This window comes from Mustela nivalis (assembly GCF_964662115.1).
Source record: "Mustela nivalis genome assembly, chromosome: 10".
Lineage (NCBI taxonomy): Eukaryota > Metazoa > Chordata > Mammalia > Carnivora > Mustelidae > Mustela > Mustela nivalis.
The window spans coordinates 14,580,119-14,606,132 of record NC_139029.1 but is presented as its reverse complement, the minus strand read 5'-3'; the positions used below and the strand labels follow the sequence as shown (position 1 = coordinate 14,606,132).

General features: G+C 59.7%; 1 protein-coding gene across 10 annotated transcripts in view; it reads left to right on the top strand.

Moving 5' to 3' along the window:
• The window catches only part of RAP1GAP (RAP1 GTPase activating protein), a 49,643-nt gene extending 24,800 nt beyond the window's left edge, over positions 1–24,843 (top strand). The window contains exons 4-26 of one of the 10 annotated variants that reach the window (XR_014299162.1): positions 3,139–3,174; positions 4,153–4,200; positions 5,170–5,208; positions 5,687–5,872; positions 7,996–8,099; positions 8,381–8,459; positions 8,840–8,893; positions 9,983–10,066; positions 10,303–10,403; positions 10,537–10,666; positions 11,727–11,882; positions 12,277–12,348; positions 12,939–13,025; positions 13,465–13,602; positions 15,734–15,865; positions 17,737–17,814; positions 18,781–18,890; positions 19,805–19,960; positions 21,517–21,640; positions 22,519–22,621; positions 22,960–23,094; positions 23,375–23,416; positions 23,815–24,001. Coding sequence is in view for 8 of the 10 variants with exons in the window: in XM_082684601.1 (XP_082540727.1) it covers positions 3,139–3,174; positions 4,153–4,200; positions 5,170–5,208; positions 5,687–5,872; positions 7,996–8,099; positions 8,381–8,459; positions 8,840–8,893; positions 9,983–10,066; positions 10,303–10,403; positions 10,537–10,666; positions 11,727–11,882; positions 12,277–12,348; positions 12,939–13,025; positions 13,465–13,602; positions 15,734–15,865; positions 17,737–17,814; positions 18,781–18,890; positions 19,805–19,960; positions 21,517–21,640; positions 22,519–22,621; positions 22,991–23,094; positions 23,815–24,033 (2,340 nt within the window). In the remaining 2 variants the exon portion in view is untranslated. Of the gene's footprint in view, positions 1–566; positions 761–3,138; positions 3,175–4,152; positions 4,201–5,169; positions 5,209–5,686; positions 5,873–7,995; positions 8,100–8,380; positions 8,460–8,839; positions 8,894–9,982; positions 10,067–10,302; positions 10,404–10,536; positions 10,667–11,726; positions 11,883–12,276; positions 12,349–12,938; positions 13,026–13,464; positions 13,603–15,733; positions 15,866–17,736; positions 17,815–18,780; positions 18,891–19,804; positions 19,961–21,516; positions 21,641–22,518; positions 22,622–22,959; positions 23,095–23,374; positions 23,417–23,814 lie in introns of those variants that run through there. The other 9 variants (XR_014299163.1, XM_082684607.1, XM_082684608.1 and 6 more) reach the window with 9 other exon arrangements.
• The last annotated feature ends 1,171 nt before the right edge of the window (positions 24,844–26,014 follow it).

Genomic DNA, 26,014 nt, shown 5'->3' with positions numbered 1-26,014 from the left:
GGAGAGCAGCTCCAGGCCTTGCCCTGGGGAACAGGGAACCGTTTCTGTCTTTTCCTGCCTGTGTGAACCTGAGCATGATATTTCACCTCTTAAATCAGTTTTCTATTCCGTAAAATGGGGCTGACACTCGTACGTCCTGGATTGTGGGGAGAGGTCATCCTTGCTAAGTACAACCTCAAGTAGATGCTCAAGGAGAGCCCTCTGTCTGCGAGGTAACCCTCTCCTCTTCCAGCCCAGCTTCACAGCCTGTCTCAAGAATCCCTGAGGCGGGGTAGCCAGAGTCCGGGAAGATAGAGAAGGCGAGGTAGGGGTGCGCGGAGTACAGCCTGGGGGCTCGGGGGCGGGGGCGGGGGGGTGCTCTAAAGCGCCGAAAGCGTATAGCACGCAGGCGCAGTGTCCGGGGACCGCGGGCCGGGGCGGGCCGCGCCGCGCCGGGGGCGTGGCCAGTGGTGTCCCCGCCCCGGAATTCCGAAGCCACGCCCCCGCGCCGCCCGTACCTGGCGCCCCGCCCCCTCCGGGCCCGGCTGCCGGGGGAGCCCAGCTCAGGCAGTTTGCCGCCGGGAGCCCGGAGCCGAGAGCGCGGAGCTCGGCGCTGCGGGGCCCGGGCCGGGGCGCGCACGGGCGGGAGCCGGCCGGGCCAGCTGAAACGCAGCCGGGGCGGGGGCCCGGCCGGGCCAGGCTCGGGATGGCGCAGCCGCGGCCCCTGGCGCCCCCCGGCCGTCCGCGGAGGGGCTCGCTGCCGGCTGGGGCCGGCTGGCAGGTGAGGACCGGGACGAGGGCGGCCTGGCCGAGGGGATCTTCTGGAGCCGGCTCAGCCGACTTCCTCGAAGCTTGGGGGACTCTGCCCCAGCCAGGGCGGTGTGCGAGGCTCCGTCATGGAGGGTGTGTTAGCTTCTGGGCTGACACCCGGGTACGGCGGCCACAGGGCGCAGCCCTGCCCCGGGGTCCTGGCCTTGGGCTCTTTCTCGAGCCGCCCCCGGATCGGAGTGCCCGTGATGGCACGGTGGTTCCGGGCTACCGCGGCGCTGTGTGTGCGTGCGTGAGTTGGCGTGTCTGTCAGCCTTGGGATCACTTCGCCGACCCCTGCCCCCTTTAGGAGGGGTCTGAATGTCCCAGTGTGTAACTTTGCGGGATGCTCTGAGCCACTTCGCTCAAGGTCTGCCATGTGGCTGGCGTCTGCTGGCCAGTGAAGCTGTAACTGTGGGTGTCACTTGTTGCTGTGTGTGCTCCCTGGATGACAGTCCCATGTGTCAGTGTTTATGTGGCTGTGACTCCGCGTGCATTGTTCCTGGCCATTGTTCCCTCGGGTCACTCTAAGTGGGGCGCTCTGGGGGCCAGTGATGCACCCACATCACTGCCAGGACCATGCGGGGCCGAGATTGCGGGGCCCGAGCACAGATGCCCCTGTTGCTGTTGGGCAGAATGTTGAGTTAACCGGTGTGTTTTGTCTACCTGAACTGCAGGTGTGGCAGTGTGGCTGCCTGGGGAATTGTCCCTTCCAGGCTCAGAGTGTTGGGTGTGGCTCTAGGTGACTGTGGGTCGGTCTCTCCCATGGTCTCTCATCGTGCATTTACAGGGTGGGCTCTGCGTCTGGGGACAGGCCCCCGAGTGTGCACATGGAGTGTTTGCGTCTCGTCATCCTCACGCAGTGTGTGCACGTGTGATAGGTGGTGTGTGCCCCAGCGGGCATGAGGGGGAGTGTGTGAGTGTCAGACCTTCTGACCTGTGCCCCCACCCTTGCTGGTGAACCACTTGCACAGTGGATATTCACTGTTTTCCCCCTCAAAACTCACTTAATGTGGAATCAAGTCTGTCCTGTCTGTTACCAGGGTGCGTGACTCTGTGAGGAACAGTGAGCTTGTGCGCAGGACTGGGGCTCCGTGGCTCAGTGTCTGTGAACACAGCTGCTGATGTCTGTGAGTGCATGCTATTGTGTCTCTTGGCACACAGATGTGAGAGTGGTTTTGTGGGATTGTGTAGCTTCGTGTTCCATTACTGATGTGCACCTCTACACAGGGGTGGGTTGGCATCTGTGTGTTCAGCTTTGCAGGAGGTAGACCTGTGTGTGAGTGGGTGTGCTATTGTGTCATTTAGGACACTGCCATGTGTTACTTGTGTGTTAGCCTATGGCTCTGAGGCTCCAGATGGGTGTGCACAGACCCTCTGGGTTTGTGGATGGTGGTGCTGATTTATGTGTGTTTGCTTTCTTTGGTATAGTGAGAGTGTGTTTAAATATTGGTGTACAAGGCTGTGTGTGTTCAAGCAAGAGAGAGAGAGAGTGAGAGTATGTGTTTCCTGGTGCCCAAGTCTACAGCACACGCGTGAGAGCTCAGGCGGTGCCCCCACCAGGCAGCAGGAGCCAAATGAGTTGAGGCTTTGGAAGTGCTGGGGGAGGGGCACTATCATGGAGACCCTGGGGGCTTCCCAGGCCCAGCCCCCAGCCCAGCCAATGGACAAGGATGCCGCCTTCCAGGAAGGCTCGTAGGGAGTTGGCGCTGGAGAGCCCAGAGCTGCCAAGCACGGCTGGCAGAGGCCCCGATTAACCCTGTGTGGCACTGGCTGGTCTTCGGAGAGGCAGGCTGCAGTGGGAGGGGCGAGGGGGATGCATGTGGACTCACACACAGCTGTTGAGCTGATGGGACATCCCATCTCCCCCAACAGCACCCCTCTCCCCCCATAATGCTTGCAGGGGGGTGAGGGTGGGGCCTTCTTCCAGGAGGGGTGGGTGGAGCCACAGACCCTCCTGAGAATTCCGCTGTCTCCTCTCTGGGGCTGGGACCTGGGATACTTGGCCCATCCTGGCACTGCCAGACATGCAGTGACATGGGACACCTGTCTGTCCCCGAGGGTCACGTCTACTGCGTCTGAGGCAGCAGCCTCCTTACTCTGGGAAGGGGACTGAGTGGGGTGGGCTGCCTGGGAAGGGGCCTGGGCCCTGGGCTGGCTTCACGAAGCAGTTGGTCGAGCTCTGCTGGTCATCCGCCCAGAGCTCCCTTCTGCACTGCCCTTTCCACTGCCTCTTGCTGCTCAGACAGGCCCACGGGGCTTGGTTAGAGTTGTGGAGACTCCTTGGGGACTTAGTGGGGTCCTCTGGGCCGACCCTGAGGACTGACCTGCCCTCCTCCCTCTCTGTTGCAGAACACAGAGCTGTTTGAGATGATTGAGAAGATGCAGGTGAGGTTGGCTCTGTTGCCCATTTGGGGGAGCCACAGAAGGGGCTGGGCTGGGGTAGGGGCCCTTGCTATATGTCCAGCCCTATTCCTCTCTGAGGACAGCAGACTGTTCTGCAAAGAGGTGGTAGCAGGGCATTGTCCTGAGCCCTCTCTCTGGGGTCCAAGTAGAGGATGGAGGCTGGGAGTGCTAATGCTCCGTTTGATCCATGTGCCCAGACCCCACCTGTGTCTCCCCTGCTCCCATCCCCATGTAGGTCCCCAGCAGGGCTGGGATCAGTGGCTCATCCCAACTCCCCACCCCCACTCCCATATACACCCCCCAACCCCCGACACACATTCACACACATTTCCCATCTACTAAGAGGCATCCCAAGCTCCGCAGACCCCTGTGTAGGATGGCAGGAGGAACAGGTGCCAGGGCACAGGGCAACCCAAGGCTGTGCCACAGGCAGAGGGATGTGCCCCACCCCCTCTGCCTGACCCCTGTCTGCCTTGCACTCCTACCCTGGTCTTCCAGGCCTCTGTCCGGTGCATGGGTGCGTGCTGGGAGGTGGGCAGGGGCATGGGGCAACTTGAACAAAGCTCAGGAGCTTTCCCTCCAATGTCAGTTCGCCTGTCCTCCAAACCATCTCCTCTGCCCCTTCCTGTTTCTCTGCCTCTCTCACGTTTTCCGTCTCCACCTGTCCCCTCCTTTCTCTCTTTCCCTCGGTCCCTTTCCTCTCTCTCCTAAAACACACATCTTTGTAGAGTGGCCTCCCTCCCACACTCACACACTAGCACATGCAGGCCCCCACCTACTTCCAGTCCCCCCGGCACACATTCCCGCACAGAACCCCCGGCACCCTGCCCCGGGAGTATCCCACCCCCGGCCATGGCCAGGCTTTCCCTCTCATAGGACGTCAGCCTCCAGCCCGTGGGGTGCAGCACTGGCCACAGGCATGGGAGGGGTAGAACGGGCTCTGTTACCTTCTCTCTGCAGGGAAGCAGGATGGATGAACAGCGATGCTCCTTCCCACCACCCCTCAAAGTAGGTTGGAACCATGGCCCCACCCCAATTTTCTGTGGCTTTCTGCCCGTGCTGTCTGCTTCCTGAGCAGCCTCTCCGAAGGGCTTGGGACCTGGAAGGGATGGGGAGACTCCCTCCCCCGTGTGATCAGCCAGTTGCAGGAAAACTCAAACCCAGGACCCAGGTGGCTTCTGCCTGGGAAGGCTGATGGGAGGGTAGGGTAGGAGGTGGGGGGGGGTAACCTGGTTGCCAGCCCCCCCCCACCCCTTCCTCCCCAGCCTACTGTGAGGAGACAGACAGGAGGCGGGGGCTGGAAGGAGATGGGAGGAGGCTCTTGTTTAGACTTAGAATTTTCTTGTGGGGGAGGGGGTGGGGGGGTCGCACCTCCCCTGCAGATAGGCATATGGTTCTGTGGTTGATCTGGGACCTCAACAATCCAGAAGACTGGCAGCTGGGCCTGGGGGATGGGGGCGAGGTGGGCCCAGGGCTTCTCATGGGCATATGCCTGACACTTTGTGCAGAGCAGGGGTTCTCCAAGTGGGGTCCTCAAACCAGGGCATCCCCATTACCTGGGAGCTTGTTAGAATGTAAATTCTTTTAAAAAAAAAAAAAAAAAGTAAATTTTGGTGCCCCACCCAGACCCTGGGAAACTGGGGGGGTGGGGCATGGCAGTGTGTTTAAGGAGCCCTCGAGGCCATACCGATGCACCCAGAACCACTGGTCCCAAGGTTTCTTCCGGGGAGGCAGTGAGCCTTTTTCCCAAGGCAGAAGGAGACCCAGAGGATGCCGCCAGCACCAGTGAGCTGAGTTTGCCTCAGCCTCTGCCTCCAGGGGTCACCCCAAGGCAAGCCCTGGGGAGATGCCTCGGCCCTATCCACACTCCCAGCCCGGATGGCTGGCTGAACGATGGAGCATTCTGGGGAGACTGGAGGTGAGTCAAGGGTAAAGACCCCACCACAGCTGGGTCTCTGCCCTGTTTGTGTTTTGTAGACGGAGGAGGACTACATTCCCTACCCGAGCGTCCACGAGGTAACTGGCTCGCCCCTCTGAGCCCATCCCTTCTTGGGGCCCAGAGGTGCCCACGAAGGAAGTCTGGATTCTCAGGTCCTCTTCCCTGCCAAGAGCCTGATCACAGGCCTTGCTGTGGGCACCAGAGCCTCAGCTTACTGACCCGAGTGTTTAGAACTCCTATGAACCCTTAGACCTCTAATCCAGATCTTCCAGCCTCTTGGCCAAGGTCATGCTCCCAGCCCTACCTTCCCCCAAGTCCTCATCCCTGGAGACTGGAACCCCATGCGCCCTGGGTCTGTGCCTGTAGTAGGAGGAGAGGGGCTGGAGCACGTCTGCTGGAGGGGGGTGGATGCAAGCCCTGGGGCCCACGTAAGCTCTGGCTCGTTCCCTGGCACTCCTGAGCCATGGCAAAAGGGGCCCAGTCTGAGTTTGGGGGGGTGTCCTGGGGCCCTGGTAGGGGGCAACATGGGTGGTTTTTACCCGAGTCCCCTTTCAGGTCCTAGGGCGAGAAGGACCTTTCCCCCTCATCCTGTTGCCCCAGTTCGGGGGCTACTGGATCGAAGGCACCAACCACGAAATCACCAGCATCCCGGAGACGGAGCCGCTACAGTCACCCACGACCAAGGTGAAGCTCGAGTGCAACCCCACAGCCCGCATCTACCGGAAGCACTTTCTTGGCAAGGTGGGTAGCCCACCGGTGATGGGGGCCGGGCCTGGGAGGCAGCCAAACCCACGAGCTGGGGCTGGGTATTAGTCCCCGAGTCCTGGGTCTCAAAATATTTGTGGTGGACTCACACATCCATTCAAAAAACATGCATTGCAAAAGGCAGTATGGTGCCATAGTTAGCAGCAGAGGCGGCACCACGGCGTGACCCTGGCTCTGTCACTTGCTACATGACACATTGGGCAAGTCACTTACCAACCCCCCCTCCTCCATGCCTCTGTCTCTTTGTCCATAAAAACTGAGGGGGTGGTGACACCCACCTCATGGGGTTGCTGTAAAGCCTTAATGACAGCAGTGTTTGCAAGGTGTTTAAAATGGTGTCAGGCAAAAAATGAGGCCTCAGTCAATGTTGTTGGCAAGTAATGAGCACCAGCTGTATGCCCAGCCCTGTTCAGGGCACCAGGTATGCAGCAGCAAGGGGAACAGACCCAGACCCCACCCTCAGATCAGGCCTGGAGGAACAGTGCCATGGACCGATGCAAACCCCTGTCCCATCTCCACCTCCAGAGCAGGGGTCCTGCCCGGTGACAGCTTGTCAGAGTCCGCGGGTGAGACTCTGGGGGCTGGAGGGGAGGTCACACGCTGGGATCGTGTGTGTCTGGCTCCATGCCAGATGCTGTTCTCTGTGCCCGTTTGCAGCCCAGGTGGTGGGGAGAGATGTGGGCTCTGGGGTCTCAATGCCTGTGTGTGCATCTGGGCTCTTCCATTTCTCGACGTTGTGACCTTAGGTCAGTTACTTAACCTCCCTGAGCCTGTTTCCTCATCCATAAGAACGTGGCTCGTAGAAGCATGTGTAAAGCTCACTCACGCTGGGCACAGAGTGAGTACTTAAATCAGTATTCACTGTTACTACAGCTTCCTAATTACTCTGTGAGATCAGGATCATCCCAGTTTTTACAGAAGAGGAAAACTGAGGCTCATAGAGGTCAAGCGTCTTGGTCAAGGTCACATAATTACCGAGCTAGGAACTGGACTTAGCTCCGGCTGACGTTCCGTTAAAGGGCGCTGAGAGGGCTCATGCTTCCAGCTCAAGGGACTTGAAGACCTCAGTGTGGCCCTTTGCCAAGTGCCTGCCGCTCCATCTGCGGTTGGTGTCAAGCATTTGGGGGTTTCCATCACTCCATCACTCTGTGCCCACCAGGGCTCAGGGGACTCTCAGCTGCAGGTCAACCCAGATTGTCCCCGAACTGCGGGTTTGTGGGGGCACATCCCCTTCCCCTTTCTCCACCTGTCCTCTGAGCACAGGTGTTCCCGTTTCAACAGGACTTAACTTCATTCAGAATGACTCCTCTGGCCAGGAGCCAGAACCACTCCCAGGGCCAGGGCCAGTAGGGGGCGCAGGGCCAGGCTGGGGCAAAATATCTTGGCGTTCTGGGCCTGCCCTTGACCTCAGGACTTCCCCGTCCGGAGGTGCCAGCCCTGGGCTCCCCTCTGGGGGGACCATTCCTGTCACAGCTTCCCCTCAGTCCCGCTGTGGTTTTTCTTCCCAACCCTGTGGCTCCTCCAGGTGAGGAAGGAGGGTGGGAACCTGCCGGGTCAGCCGCCCAGTGTGTTTATGAGATGTTTCACTTCCTGTTTCTCACGGGCCCTGCCTTCAGGGACCACAGAGCCACAAGCTGAGCAATCAGTCAGAAGACTTTTATAAAGCACCTACTGTGTGCCCAGTCTGAGAAGAGCAGGGGCTGGGAGATAGGTATGCAGGTACAAATGTAGTTCTGACTTGGATGAGGACCCAGCCAGCCAAAGTAACTACAAACGTTCAGTGAACACCTACACTCTGCAAGGCTGTTTATCTCTTCAGTCCCTGCACCGTCCTACAAGGCAGTTGGCCTCCCATTTTACAGAGTGGGAAACTGAGGCACAGAGAGGCGAGGTGACCTTCTTAGGCTGCCCAGCTGGCAAGTAAGTGGCAGAGCGGGGATTTGAATGCAGGTCTATCTGATACCGAGTCTGCCATTACCCATGACACCTGCTGCTTGGTGAAGGACCCTCATCTGGGAGTGAGCTGGCTTTCTGGCTTGGTTTCTGGAAGCCCCAAGCTCAGCTCTACCCTCTCTCCCGGCCCCCGCCTCCCACCACAGGAGCATTTCAATTACTACTCACTGGACACTGCCCTGGGCCACCTTGTCTTCTCGCTGAAGTATGACGTCATTGGGGACCAGGAGCATCTCCGGCTACTGCTCAGGTGAGGGTGGGCCAAGGGGACCCGGCGACAGCAGGAAGAGCTGAGGCCTTACAGCCTAGAAGCCCATCTCATTGTACCCACTCTTCTCATCAAGGCCCAGTGAGGCCAGGCAGTTGCCCAAGTTTGCTCTGCAAACTAGCCCCCGAGCCAGGCCAGACCCCATCATCACCTCTGGTCCTCCCTCTCCCTGGGATATATCCCCTCCGGGCTGACTGTGCAGAGGGGCTCCTCCATCTCTCTCTCCGCTGCCTTGCCCCTCAGTGTGGGCTTTCTCCTCCCAGGACCAAGTGCCGGACACACCATGACGTCATCCCCATCTCCTGCCTCACTGAGTTCCCCAATGTGGTCCAGATGGCAAAGGTGAGGCCTGTTTGGGCACCCCAAGGGGGCACACGGCCAGGTGCAGCTTTGCCAGTGCACACTGTCCTCTTGAGCCCCAGGTCTCAGCCCTGCCTGCTGCAGCCCTGCCTCCGAGGTCCCACCTGTGTCCCATGATGCTGGCATGTGGCTCTGTGGTTTGGGCTCCTGTCCCCGGCCCGTGTGCTTTTCAGTCACTTTAGAGCACCTTCAGATACAGGGACCCCGGTTCTCTTCGCCCCATCCTGAGCAGCAATGAGCCCCCAGTTTGGCTGCAGACTCGGCTGCTCCCTCTCTGTTCGGCCGCTGTTCTTCCCAGATGGTGGCCCGGGAGGCCCAGAGGCCCAGAGCCCCTCCCCCCAGGCCCTCCCTTCTCCCTGCAGCTGGTGTGTGAAGATGTGAACGTGGACCGGTTTTACCCTGTGCTCTACCCTAAGGTACGGCTGTATCTGGGCCCCGCTCACTGGGCTGGGTAGCTAACTAGGGAACTGAGCACTTATGGGGCACCTTTTGTGTGCAGGGTAGTCCTCCCCAGGTTCTCTCATTGAATCCACACAACTGTGCAAAGTCTGCTTTTGCAGGACAGAAGCAGAGGCCCAGAGTGGCCCAGTGCCTTATCTGGCGATGCCCAGCAGATGAAGGGGGCCTGCCTTTAACCTTAGTGTTGTCCGCCCTGGAGGCAAGCCTCACATCCTGGAGCTCTCAATGCCATTTGGGGCCCCTCCCAAGGGCAGTCACTGCTCCTGAGCCAGGGGATTCCGATGGCCTTGCCTTTTGACCCAAGGGGACATGGGGAGAGGGAATAACACAGGCGCCTTCACAAATGCTGCCCCACCGAGAGCGGCTCTGCTCCCCGCTCTGGCGCTGGCTTTGAGGCCCTGTGGCCACGTGGGGTAAAGATTGGGCTTGTTTATAGTGAGACAGGGGTGCTTCCTGGAAGAGGTGACCCTGAAAGACATGTCAGCCCTTGTGGCTCTGACTGAGTTCTGGAACGGGATGAGAACCCTGAGGGGTGCTGTGGTCCAGGAAAGTTCCCCCAAAGGAAGGGGCCTCAGAAATCAAATGTTACCTCTCAGGTACAAAAGAGGCAACGGAGACCCAAGGTGAGGGGAATGTCTCAAGGCTCCACAGCAAGCTGGTAGGACTAGTCTCATTCTAGAACGAGGCTGTGGGTTTACAAAGGAGCCAAGGACAAAGTTGGGTATTACAGAGTGGACTCGGGTGGAGGCCTGTGGGCAAGACTCCAGAGCAGTGAGCTTAAGCTTTGGTCATGAGCTCCAGTCCTAGCTCTGCCACTTGCAAGCGGCTTACCTTAGGCAAATCACAAGTTCCTTAACCTCTCCGAACCTTGGTTTCTTTGTCTGTGAAATGGGGGCAGCAGCAGTGTCTTCCTCATGGGCTGGTCATGAAGGTTCAGTGAGAGGACCCGGGGAGAGGACCCGGCCCCGCGCTCGGCGTGGAGTCAGAGCGGGACGTGGGGGCAGGTTGGAGAAGCGGCCATCTCACCCCTGGTCCTCTCCCCCCAGGCTTCCCGGCTCATCGTCACCTTTGACGAACATGTTATCAGCAATAACTTCAAGTTTGGAGTCATTTATCAGAAGCTTGGGCAGGTGCGCTCACCTCCTCCTCCAGGCTTCCCCACCCTGCTGGCCATGGACCTGGGGCTTCAGACCTTTGCCAGCGAGGCCGCCTGCCCAGGGACTGTGCTTTCCAGGAGCTCAGGGCAGTGGGGGGAGGGGACACGGAGGTCCTCCTCCCAGCCTGCTCTAGGTGCGAGTTGGGAGCTGGGGGCAGCAGCAACTCAGGAGGGCGAGCTGGGTGACCTCTGCCCTCCCCGTGTCCCCAGACCTCTGAGGAAGAGCTCTTCAGCACCAATGAGGAAAGCCCCGCCTTCGTGGAGTTTCTCGAATTTCTGGGCCAGAAGGTCAAACTGCAGGACTTTAAAGGGTGAGCATTAAGTGGGAAGAGCATCGCTTATATGACACCCATGCCCTGGCGCAGGGAGGGAGCCCCTGTCCTGGCCCGATGGAGGCCTGGCTGGGACTGGAGACTGAGCCGTGGCCTGGGGGGCCGGGGGCAGGTTCCGAGGAGGCCTGGACGTGACCCACGGGCAGACGGGGACCGAGTCTGTGTACTGCAACTTCCGCAACAAGGAGATCATGTTTCACGTGTCCACCAAGCTGCCCTACACAGAAGGGGACGCCCAGCAGGTAGCCTGGGCACCCACCCACCTGCTTCCCACCTGTCCCCCCGCCCCCCCATCCACCTGTCTGTTCACCACACCAGGCTCAGGAGCCTTGGGGTATAGACATGGAAACAGTCCCTTCCCCCGACTTGTGGGCCCTCGTGAGGGCAAGGTGACACACTGCTGTAGTGTTGGGAAAGCCTGTTTCCACATCCACGCCGTGTGGATGATAATGGCACTGACCTCACAGGTGAGCGTTCAGGAGGGACTGCATACCATGCGGCTAGAACAGTATCTGGTACATGACAAAAGCTCAATAAATGGGAGTTAGTGTTTTTACAGGCAAGGAGAGGCATTGTGGGGTCACATGGGGCTACTTAAACTTGGCAGAGGTAGGAGTCAAGAAAAGCTTCTTTTAAGATAAAATGATCTCTAGGCCACAGAGGAGCTGGGAGAAGGAGGGGGAATATTCCAGGTGGAGAAAAGGGCTTCCACGTCCTGCAGAGGCCTGGAGGCAAGGAAGTGCAGGGCGTAGTCTGGGAGCTGAACTCTGAAATTTGTCACCTGTCCCAAGCTCCCTGCAGGGCGGTCCACTTGACCCGATGCCACCACCCCAGGGAGATAAAAGGGTAGTGTGAGAAAAATGGAAGCATTTCTGTTTAGTAGCTTTCAAGTTTCTTCTGAGAGGATCCTGTGTTCATCTCAGCACCAGGAGTGTATACTCTGAGTGGAACCTGTTTGTTCATGGGGGGTTGTGTTTGGGGTACTGAGATAGAAGGAGGGCTGTGAGGTAGAGCCCGAGGCCCAGGAGCCCTGGGTTGGGGTCCTCTCACTCACCGCGGGGCCTCGCGAACCCCTTCTCTGTCAGTCTCCGTTTCCTCATCAGTCACAGGACTCCAAGCAAACTCAAATAATTTGAAGCCAAGTTCCTCCTGACATTTTTTGGGGAGAGAAGCGAATCCTCAGACGTACCCTCTGCCTACCCCAAACCCTCCGGCTGACCTGTGGGCACCCTCCCCACCCTCCCCTGCGCCCAATGAGCCCCTCTCTAGCCAGGTGGTCAAGGCCTGTGGCCCTGTGCTCAGTTGCAGCGGAAGCGGCACATCGGGAACGACATTGTCGCTGTCGTCTTCCAGGACGAGAACACACCCTTTGTGCCTGACATGATTGCATCCAACTTTCTACATGCCTATGTGGTGGTACAGGCCGAGGGCGGGGGGCCGGATGGCCCGCTCTACAAGGTGGGTGATGACGCCGATCAGCCACAGCCCCAGGCCCAGCCCCGCCCGGAGTCACTGAGACGGCCCAGGGGGCTCTGAGTCCCCTCTTGCTCTGTTGATGAAGGAGTCCCAGCCTGCCCTCTCTGCCCTCCCCCACGACATCCCCCTCCACGGAGCTGGTTACCTTTCTCCACCCTTGAATCTCCTTGGCCTTCCCTATCCTCGTGACCCCTGAGATCCTCAACCTCTTCTCACCACTCAGATTCAGGACCGAGCATGGAAGAGCTGAAAGCCTGGGGTTCACTGGCCCAATCAGCAGTTACTGAACCTTCCCCAGCAAGGGGCAGGCCCGGGATGAATTAGGGGTCTCTGGCTGGGGTGTGGACTCCACAGCAACTGCTGCTCTCCCTTCCAGGTCTCTGTCACTGCTAGAGACGACGTGCCCTTCTTTGGGCCCCCCCTCCCGGACCCCGCTGTGTTCAGGAAGGTGAGGGGCAGCCCCCAGGCCCCGACACGGAGAGAGCAGGATGAGATGGGTGGGGACACCTGCTCTAAGTGGTCCTGAAGCCCCACCGTGTGCCAGGCCAGCTGGGCTCCCCTAACCATGTAACTGGGGCCTGGCTTCTCATTCAAAGTGATCTTCACTTACAAAGCCACAGAACAAAGTGCACCATTGTTTTAGATTTCTCATGGGAGACTCTGTGGCCTTTCCTAATAGCTATTATCTTTTTGGCAATTAACAGTCTTCTTTCTTCTAAAATGTCTGGGAAGGGGGCACACGTTTCTCTTACCTGTCGGGCCCTGGCTTCACTTCTCCCCCAGACTGAGGCATAGGAGTGCCAGCCAGCTCCTTACCACTGTGAAGTTTCCTCTCCCGAGGGGTGGGCGACCATGAAGGGCACAGGGGACCCTCACAGGTACCGAGGCCAAGGAGCGCCCTTCGGGAGTGAAGAGAACGACCCCAGGGCCCCAGCAAGGCACAGCTCAGGGACTCCAGCCCCTGAGTCACTGGGGTGCAGCCCCTTGCCTCTGTGTTCATCTGAGCACCTTTCTCCTCTCCACACTGGGGGCTCGCAGGGGCCCGAGTTCCAGGAATTTCTGCTGACAAAGCTGATCAATGCTGAATATGCCTGCTACAAGGCAGAAAAGTTTGCCAAACTGGAGGTGAGGATGGGCTGTTGGGTTGAACCCCTCCCCCTAACCTGGGATGTCAGCCCGGCCCCTGGGGAGGGAAGTGCCACCTTCAGACTTTGGCCTGAGGGAGAGCTGTCTGGGGCAGGGGCGGATTTACACGTGAGCAGGGCTAGGGTCAGGGGAGAGGGAGTAGGGAATTTCTAGGAATATGTGAGGAATGTCCCAGGAGGCGCCCGCAGGTGGGCGGCTGGCACAGAGGACACCGTGCGGGAGGGGGAAAACTGGGGTTCGGGATGGGAGGAGCCCTGGGGGCTGCCGGAGCTGCGGAGGGGCCCAGGGGGAAGACAGCGTAGGCTCCCAGAACCCAGGCTCACCCCCTACTCACTCGGAGAAGGCGGACGGGATTCTAATTGTGGAACGAAAGGCGGATCACTGCGCTCTCTCCTGACGGCCCCCACCTGGCCCACAGGAGCGGACACGCGCCGCCCTCCTGGAGACGCTCTATGAGGAACTGCACATCCACAGCCAGTCCATGATGGGCCTGGGCGGTGACGAGGACAAGATGGAGAACGGTGGCGGCGGAGGCGGCTTCTTTGAGTCTTTTAAGGTGAAGAGCCAGGGTCTACCTGGAGCGGAGGGGCGGGGGCGTGTCCAGGGTGGAGTCAGGGGCGGGGTTACAGGCAGGCCTGGGGGTGTGGCCGGAGGCGGGCTCGCAGTGGGGTGGAGTCGGGCCAGGATCTATCTGGGGTGGGGTCGGGGGCGGGGTTATGAACAAGGCGTGGGGGTGTGGCCAGAGGCGGGCTCACATGGGGGGGTGGAGGCGAGGGGTGGAGTCAGGGGCGGGGTTAATAAACAGGCGTGAGATGAGTTGGGAGCTAGGTGGCAAGTACCTGGGTGGTGTCTGGATAATGGCGAGCTTCGGGGGTGGGGGGGACCCTAGGTTTTAGGGTGGGGCTCTAACTTGGGAGGAGTTAATGATTGGAGGCAGAGCCTAGACTTGGGGGTGGAGTCTACTTGGGAGTTCTGCGAAGGTGGAGCCTTCTGGGTGGCAACCAGGTGCCTCTGGTGGTGGCCGCCAGGTCAGCAAGCAGAAAAGGGAGGAGGAGGTGTCTGTTCTCAGAGGGAAAGTCTGAGGTGCAGTCTGTGACCTGAGTGGCCTGTGACCTGGCTGTCTCTGGTTTGGTGAAGTCCTGGGTTTATTCCCAGTTCTGCCACTCACCAGCTTGAGCATCCTCTGAGCCTCAGTTTCTTTCTTTTGTTTTATTAAGTTTTATTTAAATAATCTCTACACTCGGGGCACCGGGGTGGCTCAGGGGTTAAAGCCTCTGCCTTCGGCTCAGGTCATGATCCCAGGGTCCTGGGATCGAGCCCTGCATCGGGCTCTCTGCTCAGCAGGTAGCCTGCTTCCCCCTCCCTCTCTCTCTGCCTGCCTCTCTGCCTGCTTGTGATCTCTGTCTGTCAGATAAATAAAATCTTTAAAAATAATAATAATAATCTCTACACTCGATATGGGGCTCAAACTTATGGCCCCGTGATCAAAGTTGCATGGTCTTCCCATTGAGCCGTTTCTTTATCTACTGGGTAGGGCGGTGGCAGTTTACCTCCTATAACTGTTGAAAATTATTTGTGAAGGAGTTATGTTTGTGCGATATAAGTTCAAAAGCAAAATGCAAAACCCTGCCCGTCTCCCTCAGCAGTTGCTGTCCAAAGTAAGAGGTAGAGGAGGGGGGAGCTCCTCTTTCCCCCTCAGGTTCTGGACTCCCCCCGCAGCTGCAGGTGCCCAGGCGGTGGCTTCCTTGCCATTTCTCCTTCATTCACGGGAGGGAAAATGCCCACCCTCGGGGGCACCTGGAGGTGCGTCACCTCAGGTGAGGTGTGCCTCACCCTCAGCTCAGGGCAGGCAGCAGAGCTGGAGATGTTGGTTTGCAATGGGTTTGCATAAGGGGATTGGTCCAGCTGCCTCGGCCTGCCCTGGACTTGCGCGAGCAGACTGTCTTTGAGAAAGGAGCCAAAGGAGAGCCGTGCCTGTGCCCACTGGAGACAGGGAATTGGGGGGTGGTAAAAATGGCTCTGGGGTGCCTTGAGGGGGATGGGGCTTGGTGGCCCCACATCTCTGGTGAGTGCTGGACAGTAGACCTGGATTAAGTCAAAGAATTTCTCAGAGGCAGCAGAACCCACAGTTAAGGTTGTGTGATTTGGACTATGGGTTCTAGGCTTATCTCGTATATGTAAAATCGGCACGGTAACAGTGCCTACCTCGTAGGGCGGATCGACTGAGTGACGGTAAAGTGCCTGGCCCCGTAGGAAACATTCAGTACAGACTGGCCGAGAAAAGCAAGGAAGGCGAGAGGGAGGAAAGAAAAGAAAGTAGGAGAGAAAGACCTACAGGACCCTAAGAGCAGAAAACTGAGGTTTCTGGAGGGTTCTCTATGCATGCTCTGGTCTTGCCCCAGCAACCTCTGCAATCCTTACAACAGCCATGTGAGAGTCTAGGAGGCTCAGAGAGGTGCGGTGACTGGTCCAACATCACCCAGCAAGCTGGTGGCAGAGCCAAGGCCCGAACTACCCTTAGGCGACATGTGGGTTTGCCCCTCCTATGGCCTCCCAGACAGAGACTTCCTCGGGTTACCTGGAGTGGCACTGGTGGCGGGGGACCAGATGCCTGGGCTCCTAGGTTTCCTGGGGGGAGAGGGGACCTCAAAGTCTGTGCCTCCTCCACTCCCACCCCACCTTCACAGCGGGCCATCCGAAGCCGCAGCCAGTCCATGGATGCCATGGGACTAAGCAACAAGAAGCCCAACACCGTGTCCACCAGCCACAGCGGGAGCTTTGCCCCCAACAACCCCGACCTGGCCAAGGCAGCTGGAATAGTGAGTGCCCTCCCCCCGCAGGCCTCAGCTCTCCCCCGCCTCTGGGGCCTGCCCTGCACCCCCCCCATTGCCCCGCTGAGTGCCCATCCTGGGTTCTAGACTGAGTCCAGCCACTGCTCCCCATGGGGGGGTCCAATGTCCAGGCCACGACAGTGGGGTGCTGAGAGCCTGCAGCCCCCTTCCAGCTCCTCATCCCCCCCCCTCCTGGTCCCTTATTCAGGTGACTTTCTGCGGGTCTGCTCTGGGGCTACCTCTGTATGACTTTCCTTACTGAGCACGTACTGTCTATCATGTGCTGGGAATGGGGCTGCTTTGTGGGCACCTACTGTCAAGCCTTGGGTTGCTGGGAGCACTACTGTGTGTCAGGACCTGGATTTCTGTGTGAGCGCCTGCCGTGTGCCTGGCCCTGAGATGCTGGTGGGTACTTACTGTGTGTCAGGACTTGGGCTGCTCTGCGAGCTCCTGTTGTGTCAGGACCCGGTTGCTGTGTGGACGTGTACTGTGTGAGCTACAACCGTGGGCCTGAGCCTGAGTGTCTGTGAGTACTTACTGTGTGTCCGTTCCTGGGCAGCTGTGTGGGCATCAGCTCTGTAAGTGTCCACTGGATGCCCGTCCCTGGGCTTTTGTGTGAGAACCTACTATGCATCAGGAGATGGGCTTCTGACTCCTGACCGAGCACACGGTCCATGCTAAGCCCTGGAGATGGGGGAAATTTCGCTGCGTGTCAGGAAGCGAGCTGTGGTGTGAGCGTGTTCTCTGTGAGCCCCTTCTTCTGCGCGCCTGGCCCTGGGCTGCCGTGTGAGCACCTACTGTGTGTCGGGGCCTCTCTGGTTGTGGCTGCCTCTCGTGTCAAGAACTGGCTTCTTTGCGAGCGTCTCCCGAGTGAGCACCTCCTGTGTGATTACTTCCCGTCTGCCATCCTCTGCGGGACTCTGCCGCTAAGACTGGGGGGTGTGCTGGGCACACGGGGTGGATGAGGCCTTCAGCTCTGGGCCCATCTGCTTTCCACCACCCAGCGTCTGCCCCGGCATGGCACCTGCCACTCTGCTCCTCCCCGTCCTGCCATCTTTCTTCCATCCATCTGTCCGGCTGTCCTTTTGTCTTTCATTGACTGCATGCTGCATGCCAAGCCCTGTGCTCCATGCTGTGAGGCTGTGTCACGTGGCAGGAGGTATCCCCCCCACCCCATCCCCCAGCCACCCCTGTCCCATGGTCTGGCCTGGCCCGGGGCGGGGGGCAAGGCAGGGCCTCTGCTGGCCTGCAGTCACCAAGCCTACTGTCCCAGGAGAAGCAGGCTCACCCCCTCCCTTCCCGCCGAGTGGCCCAGCCTCCTGTGGGTGCTGTCAAGGGGCCCCGGGGCCGGGCCAGGCCAACAGCACCCACCAGGGCAGTAACCAGACCCATTTCTGTTTTTGTTTTTGTACATCTCTCTCTTCTGCTCTTACTCCTTTTCCTTCTGCGACTGTATTGTCCCTCTCCCTCCCTACTGCCCCCGCCCCCCACCGACACCTGTCTCTTCCCTCCTCCCGCCCCCACCCACACTGTTCTCTCCCTGCTTTCTCCTTCCCGCCTCCCTGTTCTTCCTGGCTCTGTCTGTCTGCGTTTCTCCCCATGACCCCGTTTGTGCTCCCCAACCTGTGTCTGTCCGCGTCCCTGTCTTTGGGCCCATCTCTCTCCTCCATCCGCTGTCCTACCCCTTCCTGGCCGTGTTGTCTCTGCCAACCCACTGCCTCACTGTCGACTCTGTTTCTCTCTGTCTGTCTGTCCTTCCCCCGTTCCCTGTCTCGCCTCTCCCGCCCCTTCCATCTCTCTGTGTGTCTCTCTCCACGTCTGTCTGTTTCTCTCTGGCCCTGCCCTCTGCCGCTTGCCAGTCATTGCTTATTCCCGGGAAAAGCGCGAGTAGATTCGGACGCCGGGGCAGTGCCATAGGCATAGGAACCGTGGAAGAGGTTGTCGTCCGCGGGGCCACCGGCTCTGGAGGCTGCCTGCACGTGCTGTTCTCTGCTCGCTCTCAGGACGGAGGCCATATTGGGGACGTTGCCCCGCACCTTCCCTTGGGCCGGGCCCGGGGCTGTGCAGGGTGGAGTGCCGGGAGCTCGGGCTCGGAGGCCTCATACCTGGGCCCGAGCCTGTGTACCCCTCCCCCCAAGCCCCCACTAGGGGCTTCTGGCCCTGCCCTGGCCCTTGGGACCCTGGCCGAGTCCCTGCCAAGATCTGGTACCCAAAGACCCTATGCCCAGCTGCACGTCCCCCAATATCGCCAGTTCTGCATGGAACGCCATCCCTCTCCTTTGCCCTGATTCCCGCCGCCCCCCCGCCCCCGCACCATGAACCGGCCTGGGGGTTCCTGCCACTCCATGCCTCCCTGGGGCCCACCTTCCTGCCTCCTCGGAGAAGCCGGGGTCTGCCTCTGGCGCTGGGGCCTAGCGTGCTGAGTAACCACGGGAGGGAGGGTGTCTTTCAACCACGGGGCGAGTATCTCCTCCAGCCAGTTTGGAGGTTCCAAGGTGGGGCGGGGGCTTGTGCTGCAATGTCCACCCTCTCCCCGTGGCCCTGAGCCGCCTCCCGGTCCCAAGACAACGTGGGCCAGGGGCCTGGGAGTCATGCTGAGGTCTCAGCCCCTTCCCATCCCGGCCCAGAGTGGCAGCCCAGCCTCCTTGGGTTCCTGCCCTTCTCCTGGACTGAGATTCCAGGCCCCATGCTGCTGTGTGCTCTTGGGGGGCCCTGGCCCTCACCAGGCCTGTTTCCCTGTCTGTGAACTTGGAGGGCTATCTCTGGAGGTGGAGATTTCTCTCGTCCTTTCTTGCTCCATTGCCTCTGCTTCAGGGCCTGGGGCAGCAGGGCCCCAGGTGGCATGTGGGGGGCAGTGGCTCTCCCAGGACAGGTGGGCACTGAGTTGGGGCCTTTCCCTGCAGTCACTGATCGTCCCTGGAAAGAGCCCCACAAGGAAGAAGTCGGGCCCGTTCGGCTCACGCCGCAGCAGTGCCATCGGAATCGAAAACATCCAGGAGGTGCAGGAGAAAAGGTGGGTGGGCAGGTCCTCTGTCTCCTCCAGCCCTTCCCCTCCTGTGCGGTGGCAGAGTTAGGCAAGCAGGAGGGAGTGCCAACTCCTCTGCCCCCTGTCCCTCTCTGGGCACAGCTATGCAGCCAAGCACTGTGTGCCAGGTCCTTGGGCCAGCTCGTTATCTACCGTGCGATGCCGGCTTTGGACAGCGGGTCTGCTGGCTCCCCAGCGGGTCACACCTTGCATGGCACCAGGGTGCAGGGGCCTGCCCAGGTCACACAGCCAGTGAGAGGTGGAGCTGAGATGGACAGCCTGGCCTGTGGGGATTGCGGGGCGACACCTGTGTGGGGAGAGTGCAGGGGGCATACCTCAGCAGCAGCAGGACAGCCCCTGGGAAGCAGAGGAGAGGTCCTGACTGTGAATTCTGCCTCTACCATGTTGGGGCTGGGTGACCCTGGAAAAGTCACTGGACCTCTCTGAGCCTCACCGTCCCAATTTGGAAAAAGAGTCTAAGAACACAACAGAGCATGGGGCGGCTGTAGAGGTGTGGTGTGGGGCATGTGACACAGGACAGGTGGCCTGGGGCTCAGGAGTGGAGGTGGTACCATCCTCATGGCCACGGGAGCCCAGAAGCCTGTGAAGCCTGGGTTCAGATCTTGACTTTGCCATGGAGCTAGCTGTGCATCACGGGGCAGATTCCTTCCCGTCTCTGGTCTCCAGTTGCCTTCCTCATGACAGGGATAAGGAGGGGAGAACTGGAGGAGTGTCCTATCTTCCATAGATGTTCCGGCACACCGGCTCCTTTCCTCGGCCAGGCCAGCCACGCTGCTGCAGGGACGGCCCTGGGGTTGGCCCCTGAGGCTATAGGCTATGGGGATGAGGCAGGAGGCACCCGTGACCTCACCACCTGGGCCTCATTCTACCTTTGATGCCAGGCCCGGTGCTGAATCCCCCCACTGCCCCCGTGTGCCCCGCAGGGAGAGTCCCCCCGCCGGCCAGAAGACCCCAGACAGCGGGCACGCCTCACAGGAGCCCAAGTCGGAGAACTCATCCACTCAGAGCTCCCCAGAGATGCCCACGACCAAGAACAGGTTGGGGTTTGGGGCACGCTGAGCCAGGGGGCTTGGACTCACCCTTTCCAGTCTCTGCGTGGGCCTGGGGCTGCCCGTTGGGCACCAGGGCTTTGTGTGTTGGACACCAGGGCATCAGGGAGGTCTGGGCACTCTCACAGGTCCTCCTTTGACACACACCAGCCGAGAGCTTCATTCATGCCAGGCCCCAGGCCAAGCTCCAAATCCAATAGTGAGCTGGGTATGCACAGCCCCTGCCCCATGGAGCTGACACTGCAGAGTAGCATAACCTGATGAGCTGTTTCTAGCTGGTGACACAAGACAATAAAGCAGGGGAGGCAATGAGGACTTACTGGGGGGGGGCAGGTAGTTGGTGCTCAAGAAAGACATCTAGAAATGAGGGAGGCTTCAAGTGAGAGCTGAGTGAGGAGCCAGCCCTGGCAAGACTGGCATGGCAGAGGGAAGAGGGCTCCAGGCAAAAAGCACAGCAAGTGCAAAGGTCCTGAGGCATGCTTGAAGGATAGAAGAGTGGTGCGGTTGGAGCTGAGTGAGTGAGGGGCTGGGCCCAGGCAGACTTTGTGCTGGGTGATGCTGGGGATGTCAGAGGTGGGCAGGGGCTAGATCCTGACTTTGGAAGCCATATGAGAATTTTGCATTTTACTCTAAGTGGGGCCAAGGAGGACCCTTTGGGATTTTAGTTCAGAGGAGTGATGCTTTCCAAACTGGTTGTGGTTGCCATGCGAAGAGGTGGGGTGGGGAAGAACGGAAGTAGAGAGAGGCCACCCCTCTCTCCAGTGCTGTGGCTCAGCCTCCTCTGTCCTGGCTGTGGGAGTGTCGAGACTCCCAAACTGTGCTCTCCTGAAGAGTCAGGCCAGTGAACAGAGAAGGAGGAATGCACAACAGGGACAGGGACGGGGAGACAGGGCGTGCAGACCCAGAGTGGGGAGGTCCTTTCCCACCTCGAGACGAGGAAATCAGGGAGGAGGAGACCCTCAGCTGAGTTTTGAAAATTTGCTTTTGGGGATTTGAGGGAAGGAGTGAGACTCCAGGAGACACAAAGTGCTGAGCATGGAACAAAACTGAGAGGGTTGAGAGTAGACTGTGGAGTTGGAAGGCCTGGGTCCTAACCCCTGTTCTCCCACTTATAGCTGGGTGACCTTGGGCTATGTGCCCACCCTCTCTGAACCTCGGTGTTTCCTTATCTGTAAGATGGGTCTTTTAATGATAACCATGGGATAACTCCAGTAACAGCACTTGAAACAGTGCCTGGCCCAGAGCAAACGTACCCTGGACCAGAGTTTCTCTGTGAATAGTTATTATTATTACTGAATACCTCGCCAAGGAAATTAGACTTTATCCGGGCTGATGGGGAAACACAAGAGGGTTTTGCTCAGGGGAGAGGTGTGCTCAGACCCATGAATTAGGAAGGACAGCCGTGGGGGGAGGCTCTGAGGCCTGGGCAGCTGTCGTGGGGGCCACCGAGGTGCCTGGGTGGCTGCAGGCTGGGCCTCCCAGGGCAGGGAAGCGGGGTGCAGGGCCCGGAGCAGACACAGGCTGACAAGGTGCTGTCTGCGCAGAGTGGAGACGACAGCCCAGAGGGCGGAAGTGCTGAAGGACTTCTCCCGCTCCTCGTCCAGCGCCAGCAGCTTCGCCAGCGTGGTGGAGGAGACCGAGGGTGGGGACGCGGACGACACAGGCCTGGTGAGACCGTGGTGGGAGGCAGCCCTCTGGTCCCTGTAGATACTAGGGGCAGAAACGTGGTGTGTAGGTGAGATGTGGGTGTGCTGAGATGCGATCAGGGGACCCAGCCCAAAGGACTGATGCAGACGAATGCTCCCTTACTCTGAAGCCTTTCATGGCTCCCCATTGTCACCCCCAGAGAGCCCCATCTCTAAGGGCTCCATTGAGGAGCCGGTCCCTCCCCAGCTTGGTCTGGAACACTCTCCCTGTCTCCTCTTTCCCCCTTTGTCTGACTGACTCCTATTCATCCTTCCCACTCGGCCTCCCATCACCTCCTCCTGAAAGCCTTCCCTGATTTTCTAGTCCCAGGATAGGTTGGGAATCCCCCTTTTCATGCTCTCACAGCCCCCCCCCCGGGGGGCTTTGCTTTTAGCGTCCTTGTGTCATTCTTCATTCAGCAAAGCTCTAGCAGCCCCCTCTTCCTTGCCAGGCACTGCTCCAAGTGCTGCGGATGCAGCAGGGAGCAGGGCAGACCATGGCCCTGCCCGTGGGGCTCAGAGTCTGGAATTCTGCTGGTCTCTCCACAGCCTGACTTGCCTCCTAGACCTCACTGTCTGAGGGCAGGGACCCTGCCTGCTTTCTCTCACGGGGGCTCGGCCTAGGATAAACCTCGGAATGTTTGCTGAATGAATGAATGAGCGTGTGTGGTGTTCCCCCCCTACCCCCGCCCTCCTGTGGTCTCGCTGGGGCAGATGTTGCTGGGCCCCCATCCTCTTTGCAGGGGGACGAGGGTGAGGGGTTCTGGATTGCAAACAGAGGAGGCCAGGAGATGGGCCCGGAGCCCCGCCAGCCCCTGGGGGAGAGCTGACCTCCCTCTTTCTCTCTTCCCCCATCCCCAGGAGAGCGTCTCATCCTCAGGGACGCCTCACAAACGGGACTCCTTCATCTACAGCACGTGGCTGGAGGATAGCGTCAGCACCACGAGTGGGGGCAGCTCTCCAGGTACCAGGCCACAGGCAGCTTCCCCTGCCAAGCCCCCCTTGCGGCAGGAGGGGGACCGGGAGAGGCTCGGAGGGCGGAGACCACGCCTCCCGCCCCAGGCGGTGGGTGTGTGCCAGGCCTGGGCCCCACCCCCCCACCGAGGGGACAGCGGTGGGTCATAATCTCACCAAGAGGGCTGCTGCCTTCTGGAGTGCTCTCGGGGGATGACGGAGGAGGGGTCAGGAAGGGAGGAGAGGGGGGGTTCCCTGAGGGAGGGACTCGGTGGGGGCGGGGGCGTGGAGCACCGGCGCCTACCGCCCATCCATGCGTCACTCTCCCTGGTGCCTCCCCGCGGCCAGTGAGGTGGCTCCCTCCTGCCCCCCTCCCCAGGCCCCTCACGGTCACCCCATCCCGACGCCGGCAAGTCGGGGGACCCTGCGTGTCCCGAGATCAAGATCCAGCTGGAGGCGTCTGAGCAGCACATATCCCAGCTGGTAGGTGCGGCCGCCCGGGGGCTGCCCGGTGAGAACGCTCCCCCAGGAGGGGGTCTGCTGCTGGGGAAAGGGGACAGGTGTCCAAGGGGACTGGGGGTGGACGCCAGACCAAGAGGTCCCCTGAGGCCAGGAGGGGCTGGGTTCATCTGGCCCCGGGGGCAGCAGCCCGTGTCTTCTGCTTGTCTATGTCTCCTGCCCCGTGTTGTCATCTGTCCTGTGTCTCCTGCCCCGTGTTGTCCTCTGTCCTATCTCCTGCCTCACCCGCACTCTGTCCGCGCAGGGCTGTTAGCCAGGCTCCCGTTCTGAAGGTGACACTGAGCAGGTCAGACCCAGTCCTTGGCTCTTGTTTGGTGTGGAGAGGGCGGGAGGGGGCGGGGGTGGGCGGGAAGGGGGCGTGATTCCTCCTTGTTCCTCTACCGTCTGTGGATCTGGATTGGAACCCTCTGCCCCTCAGGGGTTGGGCGGGACTCTGGAGGTGACTGGCCCCTGTCCGAGACTTGGTTTCCTTATCTGTGTAGTGGGTCCAATAGCTGCTGCCTCACCTCCAGCCACGAGTTGCTGGGAGGATTTGGTGGGAGCCTGGGAGGGACTTGGGAAAGGGCCTGGGGGATTCCCAGTGGGACCGGAAGACCCGGAGATAGAGCCTGGGACCGCAGGGGTGGGCCCCTCCCACTTCTCTCTCCTTGCTTCATGGCCTGTTCATCTCCCTTGACTCTGCAGATGACACGGCAGAAGCACAAGGTGAAGATGCTGTGTCAAGTCCAGGTGGCTAGGCCCTCTGCCCCCAAGGCCAGCACCAGCCTGTGGGCTGTCCCCTGCCCCCACCTTGGCCACCCGTCTGGGCTGTCTCTGCAGGGCGGAGCCATCCAGACCTGGGAGGGGGAAGCTGCTGGCATCATCCCAACCCCCCCGAGGCTGGGGCAGGCCGTGATCAGTTGAAGCAGGACCCCAGGCCTGGCTTGCCCCCACCCCAGGCCCTTCATCACACCTGGGTGCCCCTCTGGACTCATGGGGAACAGGGTGGGAGGGAGGACTGACCTATCTCCGTGCATACGCAGCCTACTGTGGAGGCAGTGGGATGTGAAGTCTGGGGGAATGAGCGCTGGGCTGGGAGTCCTGAGTCCTGGCTTCCAATTTTGGTTCTGCTGTGTGACTTTGGGCAAGTCCCCGTCCCTCTCTGTGTACCTCTACTGCAAATGGATAAGATTATTTCAGAGGTCATTGAAGACTGTGATTCCATGTACCTGCCCCAGAATGGGGGCTATCCTCCTAGGGGCCCCCATCACCCTACCTTGCTTCTTGGGTTCCCTGGGACCCCAGGTGGGCTGAAGGGCTGGGAGCTGGCTATGCCCGTTGCCCCTCCTGGACCCTCGAGCTCTACCACAGGTCCTGTCCACTGCCTCCACCTGACAGACAAGTGTCCCCCTGAGGGGGAGGGGGACCCATCTAGCTCCTCAGCCAGCACCCAGCTTAACCCCTGCCATCCCATGCTCTGGGCACTCCAGGTCGAGGGGTCTCAGCTGGCCTAGAGTTATGGGCCTCGCCTTTGCGCCCCCCACCCAACTCCCACGGAGGGGGCAGCCAGGCCCAGCTGCTGTGAGTCCACATCCTTGTGTGTGTCTGTCCACACTTTTTAGGCACCACACCAAAGGCCAGCCTTCCGGCCCCAACACCCATTTTGGAAGCCCCTGTGGCTGTGTGTATGTCAGTAACAGTTGTACAAAATAAATTCTATTTATCGCTATTGTACCCCGGGTCGGGCCTGGCTTTGTGCGAACCAACCGACTCCAGACAGATCTCAGTGGCCCCGGGGTACCAGCCTGTCCGTCCCCTTCACCCCACCCTTCAGAGCTGCAGGGGTACCTCCATGGCCAAACTACGGGTTCTGTGTGCTTCCCTCCCATCGTGCTGCCCTTCCATCCACCCTGCTCCCCATCTGCATAGCGGGGGAGGAAGACCGCTCTGCGGTCAGGCTGACCTCGGTTTGAGTCCCGGCGCCAAATCTTTCTAGCTGGGGGGCCTTGAGAAACTGGAGCCACGATTTCCACTTCAGTGAAATGGGAGCGAGAGTATCTGTCCCCAGGGCTTGTGATGGGGGTTCCTCGAGCTGGCGTATAGCAAGCACCTGGCTCACTGGTACACCGTGGGTGCTGGGTGATCCGCCTCCGGCTCTCCTTTCGGTCGCTCAGGGAAGCGCAAGAATTTCCTCAATATGGCCACCAGGGGGCGCCAAGGGATCACTTACCGGGACGGCAGTGCTGGGCAGTTGCAGTAAGGGTACTGGGTGACCGGGATGTGCATAAACCTGGGGGGGGCCAGCCTGGGTGAGGGAGCCGTGGAGCAGGCTCCGCAGCAGTGCTGCCCGAGCATCCTGAAAAGGCCTAAAAAGGGTCCCTGGGCCAGGGTTCCGCAGGTGCAAATGTGGTGGAGCAGAGTGCCTGGAACTGGGAAGGGAGCAGTTATATATATATATATATTTATATATATATATATATTTTTTTTTTTTGGAAGATTGTATTTCTTTCTTTTTCTTAAGATTTTATTTATTTATTTGATAGAGAGATCACAAGTAGGCAGGGGCAGGCATAGAGAGAGGGGGAAGCAGGCTCCCCACTGAGCAGAGTGCCTGATGTGGGGCTCGATCCCCGGACCCTAGGACCATGACCTGAGCCGAAGGCAGAGGCTTAACCCACTGAGCCACCCAGGCACCCCTGAAGACTATTTATTTACTTAGCATTCATGAATGGGGGTAGAGAGGCAGAGGGTAAGGGGAGAGAGAATCTTTTTTTTTTTTTTTTAAGATTTCATTTATTTATTTGACAGACAGATCACAAGTAGACAGGCAGGTGGAGAGAGAGAGGAGGAATCAGGCTCCCTGCTGAGCAGAAAGCCTGCTGTGGGGCTCAATCCCAGGACCCCG